General features: G+C 34.3%; 1 protein-coding gene across 3 annotated transcripts; it reads right to left on the reverse strand.

The window, feature by feature from the left end:
- Positions 1 to 1515: 1515 nt before the first annotated feature.
- On the reverse strand, positions 1516 to 7225 carry LOC127138765 (ABC transporter B family member 4). 3 transcript variants are annotated; one of them, XM_051065281.1, is made up of 13 exons: positions 7089 to 7225; positions 6320 to 6618; positions 6169 to 6223; positions 5914 to 6089; positions 5583 to 5804; positions 5261 to 5499; positions 4652 to 5177; positions 4275 to 4548; positions 3310 to 4172; positions 2953 to 3219; positions 2592 to 2855; positions 2214 to 2507; positions 1516 to 2071 (listed from the first exon to the last, which is right to left on the reverse strand). In XM_051065281.1, the coding sequence occupies exons 2-13, from the start codon at positions 6599 to 6601 to the stop codon at positions 1715 to 1717; spliced, it is 3819 nt and encodes a 1272-aa protein (XP_050921238.1). In that variant the 5' UTR covers positions 6602 to 6618; positions 7089 to 7225; the 3' UTR covers positions 1516 to 1714. The 3 variants fall into 3 exon arrangements, with proteins under 3 accessions (XP_050921238.1, XP_050921240.1, XP_050921239.1); XM_051065282.1 differs by lacking the exon at positions 1516 to 2071 and having other exon boundaries at positions 2321 to 2503; XM_051065283.1 differs by lacking the exons at positions 6169 to 6223; positions 6320 to 6618; positions 7089 to 7225 and having other exon boundaries at positions 5583 to 5657; positions 5741 to 5804; positions 5914 to 5998.
- Between the last annotated feature and the right edge of the window lie 1388 nt (positions 7226 to 8613).

Here is an 8613-nt window from a genome sequence, read left to right on the forward strand (position 1 = left end):
CATTTTACATCCAAGGGCATTTTTCTCCATCAACACAAGTATGCTACATATTTGATTTCTATGGCCGGTCTCGAATCGGCTAATCCGATAGATACTTCTCTTGAGGTTAATGTTAAATATCATTGTGATGATGGTGATCTTTTGCCTGATCCCTTATTGTATCGACAACTTGTGAGTAGCCTTAACTACTTGACTATTACTTGCTCTGACATATCTTTTGTTGTTCAACAAGTAAGTCAATTCATGCATTCTCCTTGCCATCTTCACTTGACTGCGGTTCGTCGTGTAATCGCTACTTAAAGGGAACCTCTCACCACGAATTATTCTTTTTCGTTGGAATTTCTCTTCAGTTAAGTGGTTATAGTGATGTTGATTGGGCAGGGTGTTCTGATACTTGTCGATTTGTTACTGATTGGTGCATGTTTCTTGGTTCTTCATTGATCTCTTGGAGAAGTAAGAAGTAAGCAAGAGCTTCTAAATCTTCTATTGAATCAGAGTATCGTGCCATGTCTGCTGCTTGTTCAGAAATACTTTGGCTTCGTGGTCTTTTGGCTGAACTTGAATTTCCCCAGACAGAGCCAACTTCACTTTATGCTGACAATACAAATGTCATTTAAATTGTTACAAATCCTTTTTTTCATGAATGCACCAAAGATATAGAAGTTGATTGTCATTCAATACGCGACGCCTACGATGATCGAATGATATCACTTCCTCATGTCAGTACTCAGTTGCAGGTTGCCGATATTCTTACCAAGGCTGTTCCACGCCCACGACATCAGTTTCTTGTTAGCAAATTGATGCTCCTTGACCAGCCGCATCAATTTGAGGGGATGTTAATCAGGAAATAATCTTTACATTTATTGTGAATAATTTATTTTCATAGAATAGGAAATTAGTCATTACGAGTTGTAATTAATCATTATGAGTTGTAATTAGTCATTATGAATTGTAATTACATGTAATTACTGACACTATTATATATAGTATCAAATACAATGAGAAATGCATCAAGCCAATTTTCCTGAGAGATAATACCAGATTGATATTTCATCAAATTGAAGGTTTTGACTACAAAGACTTTCTCTCCGGTAGTCAAACATGTTACAGCTATAACAATTCTCACTTTAGCCATCTCTCAAAAATGGTCAATACATCAACAATGCCTTTCTCAATGAATTTCTAAATGAGGAGGTGTACATGGTTCAACCTCATGGCAATACCTTTGGTTGTCAGATCTAGTGTTGAGGCATAATATAGAAGTCTAGCTCATGCAATTGTAGAAATCATATGACTTAAATCACCTTTACAAGTACTCAAAGTCAAGCATCAAGTTCCCAAAATTCTATGTGATAACCTAAGTACAATATCTGCAAACAATCATGTTCTACATTTTCAGGACAAAGCATATGGTGTTAGACAGAGAAAGTTATCAACAAGAGCTTGACAGTGTCACATATTCCTGCTCAAGATCAATGAACTGATGTTCTTACCAAGCCCTCGTCCACATACATGTTCTAATAAGATCTTTAAAACTGTTTCACTTTTATTATACCTGCTTTTAAACTTATGTCTATTAGCAGTTGTGATGTGTTTTCTATAATAATAGCGCTAGCTACAAGTTTATATCAAAATTTCATATTCTTATAGAATATAGAATATGAAAACAAACTACAAAAAGATTAAGAAACCATGACAACTGGTTTAAAGAGTCTTAAGATGAAGCAGTGCTATTTGTGTGCAGTGCTACTAAAGAAGCATAGGTACCACCCATGTTGATCAATGTGTCATGTTTTCCTTTCTCTTCAATCACTCCATTTTTAACAACTGCAATTGAATTTGCATCTTTTATGGTAGATAATCTATGAGCCACCACAATGGTTGTTCTGTCCATCCTCACTCTATCAAGTGAATCTTGAACCATTTTTTCAGACTCAGCATCAAGTGCACTTGTGGCTTCATCTAGTAGTAATATTCTTGGACTGTTAACTATGGCTCTTGCAATTGCCACACGCTGCTTCTGTCCTCCAGAAAGTTGTATCCCTCTCTCTCCTACTATTGTATCATACCCCTGCATATGTTGTTTTTCTAGATTTCAATAAGCCGTGCTGCATAGATAACTAGTTTTTCTTAAATTATTACAAGTGTCTACGAATCAGTGTCAGTATCGTGTCTATGTAAGTGTGTCCGTGATTCAAAGACTGTGTACTTACCTGCTGCAAGCTGCTAATGAAATTATGAGCGTTTGCCAGTTCTGCTGCAGCGATAATTTCAGCCTCGGATGCATTTCCGCCTTTTCCAAAGGAAATGTTGGCTCTGATGGTGTCATTGAACAGAACAGGCTCTTGGCTTACTAGGCCCATTTGTTGCCTAAACCATTTAAGTTGTAGCTTTCGGATTTCTGTTCCATCCAGTTTAATCAGACCTGAATCCGGATCATAAAATCTTTGCAACAATGAGATCATGGTTGACTTTCCACTTCCACTTTCTCCAACCAATGCAACTGTCTGATTGAAAAACCAAACTTTAAGCTTCTATATAAGAACAGGCCTAGATGAATTGTTTTTGATAGATTATAATTTTGAAGTTACCTGTCCTGAATGAATGATTAAGGAAAGATTTTTGAATATATGAACATCGGGTCTAGTTGGATACTTGAAAGTGACATGACGGAACTCAATCTCTCCCTTCACATCTTCCAGTATCATTCCTGATTCATCACTAGGGTCTATTTCTGATTTCTGATCAAGAATAGCAAATACCGAATCAACAGAACATTTTGCTTTACTAGCTCCTGGAGACATGAAGCTGGCTTGAGATAGCGCGGTGGCTGCCATTGTGAGAGAGTAAAATACCTGTAAACTTAGGAAGGTAAGTAAAGTATGACAAAAAAATTGACTTCAAGAAAATAACACTATCTAAAAAGGCCTCCAAATTGGGACAATAACATACTTGAAAAACTTCTGACATTGTTGTTTTGCCCTTCCCAACAAGCTGGGCGCCGGCATAAAAACTGCATGCATAGAAACAGAAGAAAAGGAAAATGGATAAGCCAAAACCAGTTCCACTGACTAAACCTTGCCTTTTTCCTGTTTGGACTGGCACTACACATTTCTTCTGGTATAACTCCATCACCTTCTCTTCGGCACAGAAAGAAGAAACTGTTCTGATATTTCCTACTGCGTCGTTCGCTACTTGACTTGCCTCCTCATATAGTTTCTGTCAAAACATATATAGATCATAGTAACATGATGTCAAACCGATATTAGTACTAACTAAATACAGAAACTGAATATGTAAAGCACAAACCTTTGCATTTATGTTAAACCCTTGCATGTACTTCTTTTGCCAATGTCCACTTACTAATAGTATAGGTATCAAAGCAAGAATGATGAGAGAAAGCTGCCAACTTGCTTCAAAGGAAATTACCAAAGCTGTAATAACTGTTGAAATATCTTGAACCAGTAAACCGAGTGCATCGCCAACCAAAGTTCGAATCGAAGCAACATCAGTTGAAAGCCTTGCACCAAGTGCACCGCTTGAATTCTCAGCTTTATCAAACCAGCTTATTTCCATGTGAATTATTTTCTTGAAGCACATTAACCGGATCCTTTTTATCAACTTAGAACCAGCTACAGCAAAAAAGTATGACCTTATTGGATGAAAAGTGAAAGATACCACGCTAAGAGAAATGAATATTAAAACCCAAAACTTCGAGTCTTTACGAAGTTCATCTGCAGGCTCAAAGAATGTATGTATCATTTTGGAGACTAGAAGTCCTAGAACTGGTAGCATTGCACCAGTTACTGCTGCTGCTATTGTCCCTATGAGTAACACTGGGATTTCAGGCTTGTTAAGATAAGCGAGGCGGAGGAACGGAACATTTTGAGTTTTACTTTTTGGTGATGTTGTTTCTGCTGAAGGAACAACTTCAGATCCTCCTACTAGTGTAGAAGTTGATACTCTGAATGAATGGCGACTGCTACGTCCAATCTCAGATGATCCGCGGCTTAAAGATCGCTGGCTTGATCTTCTTCCAGAATCTACAAAATTTTCTAACTTATCCGAGTCATTAGCACCATATTGGTCTGATGAATCCCTTTTAATTTCTTGCAACTTAATAAGTTGACTATAAGCTCCATCAGGATCCTTAGTGAGCTCAGCATGTGTACCTGATAATCAGTTATAAGATATAAGAATGCTTCATTGCGCCATACTTAGTATGCGTGCGTGCATGTTTGTATGTAAGTAACTATGTATCTTTGTATTCATACCGTTTTCTACTACTTTTCCTTGGTGAATAACAGCGATGATATCAGCGTTCCTTATTGTGCTAAGGCGATGAGCTACGATGATGGTTGTTCGGTTTATCATGATTTTGTCTAGTGTCTCTTGTACCACTCTTTCAGATTCTGCATCAAGTGCACTTGTTGCTTCATCAAGGAGTAGAATTCTTGGATCTTTAAGAATTGCTCTTGCTATAGCAATTCTTTGCTTTTGGCCTCCAGAAAGCTGAGCTCCATGCTCGCCGACCATCGTTTCAAGTCCCTAAATTAAAAAAGATAAAAGGGACATAATATTTAATTGAAAAACATATACTATAAAATAATCTTCAGTATTGGATAATTGAAAACTGATGTTGGAATCTCACATGAGGAAACTTATCAATGAAGCTAGTAGCATTAGCAAGTTCTGCCGCATCTCTGATTTCTTCATCGGTTGCTGCATCCTTACCATAGGCAATATTCTCTTTAATGCTACAAGTAAAAAGAACCGGTTCCTGACTGACTAGACCTATTTTCTGTCTGATCCATTTCAGTTGGAATTCTCTAAGGTCGATACCGTCAATGAGAATTTCACCGCCTTGTGGATCATAAAATCTCTCTATCAAACTAATAACTGTTGATTTCCCACTTCCACTTTGCCCGACCAAAGCCGCGGTAGTGCCACTTGATATCGAAATAGAAAATGCATTGAGTATCATTTCATTTGGTCTTGTAGGATAACTAAAGCAAACCTCTCTAAGCTCTATGCCTCCGCGAATGTCATCAAGCTTTCGCCCGCTAGTATCATAAGCATCGATCTCTGGCTTCCTTTTAATCGTTTCAAACATCTTAAACGCTGCAGCTTGTCCAGCCGCAAATGAAGCTAAGCATGGAGATGCCTGTCCCAGAGTCCTAAAAAATAAAATTACCTCAAAAAAAGTGATGCATGTATGTAAATCTAATCTTCTTGAGGAAACAAACTTAACTTGACTTACAAGGAACCTGTTAGTATAGCGAAAAATACACTTATGACTTCACCGCCAGTGTAACCTTTCTCCAGTACCATCTTTCCTCCAAACCATACAGTCAAAATATAAGTGCAATAAACAAATAAACGAACCGAACCGAGGCCTAATCCAATAGCCAATCCCTCTTGTACTCCAATTTTGTAAGCTTTAATTAAGGATTGATTGTATTGAGATATAGCTTGCTTCTCGCCGGTAAATGATGCAACCTGCACCCATTGGAGTAATCGTGTTGTGTATCCTTAGTCTGAAACATGAAAGGTTCTTTACTTAGAGAGATTGACATGCGTACCGTTCGAATTGAACTGATTTTCCGCTCTACTATAGTTGCTGCTTCGGAATAAGCTGCTTGTCCACGAGATGCCATCTTCGCGAAAGTAAAGCTCATTATGGAACCAGAGAGGATAAGAAGAGGAAGAGTCGATAAAAGGACAAGGGTTAGAAGCCAACCCTTGATGAATGCCACCACTAAACTTCCTAAAAAACACGCCATATACTGTATGAATTTCGCTACCTGAGAAGAAGTTATCACCCGAAATCGGAAGAAAAAGTTAATATCATCTTCAAATTTTGTTATCATAGTTAGATCAAATGAAATGATGCTGCATTGGCATTAATAATACCTTCTCTCCCATGGCTTCTTGAATAAGAACTGTGTCACCCGACATTCTTCCAACAACCTCACCGCTGTTTGTTTCCATGTCAAAGAAACTGATATCTTGTCTTAAAATCGCTTTGAGATATAACGCCCTTATTCTCGCAGTCTGTCTCGTGCCCGTTATCATCCAACAAGCCACCTCTGCGAGATAAATCATATTTACAATTTTCCAATCATATTAACTAGAATTATACCAAGCTAATTCATTCAGCAAGCTTACGCAGAAACATTGCAAAAAAGGCGCATGCACCCGTGATTGCAAAGTTGAGAGAAACCTGAGAGCGTAAAACGAACCAAACCACCGTGAATCACGACATGAAAATCGGAGAATTTGAAACAAACCATCTATCTAGCACTATTCAAAATCTAACCTTTGAAACTTGATGAACTACTTGTTTATTGTTAGCATTTCCTCCGAAAGCGTCAACAACATCTCCGATAATTATAGTCATTAACGGCGTAGAGACTCCATTCCCAACCGCACTTATAGTTCCAACAATCATAAGAAAATAATCCCAAGAGTCTGCAAATGAGAAAAGCTTGTAAAAGGGCACTGTCTTGATCCTTTGATCCTTCCCCTTGTTCATCTTGGATTCCTGGTGCATTTCAGAATCTTCAGGAACCGGTGGAGTATGACTTGTTGAACCTGTCATATCAGTTGAAGCAGTACCTAAGAGAAAAAGTTCACTGGTTTGAGTTAGTATAATTAAAGAGTTTCTGAGAAGTACTTATTGGTGTTATTAATGTTGCTAGCTACGAAACAAACATTACATTGAAAAGATAAACGCATTATTCAACTCAAAAAAATGAATCTCTAGGGACCGCATGATGTTAGCAAAATTGAAGTATCATTTTATAGGGTAAGATAGCTAAGTCTATGCAAGAGCCTTACGATAAAAATATACAATAGGACACAAGAGTTTTACAAGAGTCAACCATAGAAAATAAGTACTTTATTTTCCTGCAAATGAAAACTTCAAAGATTGCTTATAAGGAGTATGATTCATGGATTACATCAATGGTTTTATTGCATGTTTGACTAGAATCAAACTAAACTATACTGTTGGTGAAACATATCATGTGATAGATATCGATTCAATAGTTCAGATATGTGCTAATTGTTGTGATAAAAGAACATACCTATGTGGCTATGTGTAAATTTGAGACAGGCACCAAATTTGTTTAAGAGATGGTAAAGATGTATTCTATGAACTCTAACAAATACAACTCCCTATGAATTTATAAGCAACAAAAAAATTTAAATTTTTGTGTTTTTTCTTGGAATATGTTTTATAGAAAAATGTAAAAACAATTTTAATTGGAGAGAAAATAAATTTAATTTAATTTTTATTTAACTTTTTTGGAAAAGATGTATATTTAGAATAAAATATTTAAATTAATTAATTTTTTTTTATATAATTTGTAATAAGAGTTTTTTGGAGGGAGTAATTATGAAAAAAGTTATCAACTATATACACGATATTTTTTAAATAATTATAAAGTACTTGTAATCTATTATTATAATGTAGGCATGGAAATATGAAAACGTTTTGTCAATTTCTCACACATTTAAAACCTTGATGTTAAATAACTATTTTATTTGGTTTTTATTGACTCAAAAGCATTTTAATACTCTATTTGATATTATTTATAAAAGATATAAATAAATCTTATTTGTTAGATTCATTGAATAAATAATATATTTGATTTATAGTAGATTAAATATATTATTTATTCAATATTTTAAATAATTTATTAAAAAAAGATTCCAAATTAATTTTTGACCTTTCATTATTTTATAATCAACCTAATTTATTTTTGGTAACGTCTAAGTTATGAGAATATACTTTTTCTTTGTTTTTACAATTTTTTTAGTAGTTGACTAATGCAAATAGGAATGATACATGGACCTACAACCTAGGCCAGATCATATATATATATATATATATATATATATATATATATATATATATATATAAATAAAAAATCAAGTCAAAATAGATTGACCTGTATAACTTTATAGATAAATTGAACTATTTGAAAACTTTAAAATAAAATAAATAGTCTTTTAAATATGTTTTCAAATACAAAACTTTTAAAAAGGTTACACCAGATCAAAAAAAAATTATAATGGACTATACATCAAATTCATATCTCTTAAATTTTTTTTAAGTTAGACTTAAACCTTCTAAAATCTAACATTGTCTATTTTCATCCGTAATAGTAGGCGTAAAAATACATTTTTTTTTTAAATTATTCGTGCATTTAAAGCTCATGATGTTATGTAACAATTTTATTTAGTCTTTATTGACTCAAGATTATTTTAATACTCCCTCTTATTTTATTTATAAAAAAAATATTTTTTAAATTCATTAAATAAGTCATGTATATGGAAAAAATATAGACCATATATGTTAGTTATTAAATGAATTAAAAAATGATTTTTTTTCTTATTATAAATAGGACTCTAAATCAATTTTTTTTTGAAATCTTATTATTTTATAAGTCATAGTCTTATTTTTGCAATACCATTTAAATTTTGAGTTGACACCTCTTCCTTTATTTTTTTATTTTTCAGCGTGACTAGAAATAAAATATGAAGAAAAAAAATTGTCAATCACTCGCATATTTTATAGCTTTTTTATTTGATCTTTATTGACTCAAA

The sequence above is a fragment of the Lathyrus oleraceus genome, chromosome 4 (assembly GCF_024323335.1).
Source record: "Lathyrus oleraceus cultivar Zhongwan6 chromosome 4, CAAS_Psat_ZW6_1.0, whole genome shotgun sequence".
Taxonomy (NCBI): Eukaryota; Viridiplantae; Streptophyta; class Magnoliopsida; order Fabales; family Fabaceae; genus Lathyrus; species Lathyrus oleraceus.

Bases quoted from the DNA above. Each gene is read 5' to 3' on its own strand.
- LOC127138765 (XM_051065281.1), bottom strand. From the start codon at position 6,601: ATGACAGGTTCAACAAGTCATACTCCACCGGTTCCTGAAGATTCTGAA. The intron at 6,090-6,168 runs GTAAGCTTGCTG...TTTATCTCGCAG, and splicing joins CTTTTTTGCAATGTTTCTGC to AGGTGGCTTGTTGGATGATA. The intron at 3,220-3,309 runs GTTTGTGCTTTA...ATGTTTTGACAG, and splicing joins GGTTTAACATAAATGCAAAG to AAACTATATGAGGAGGCAAG.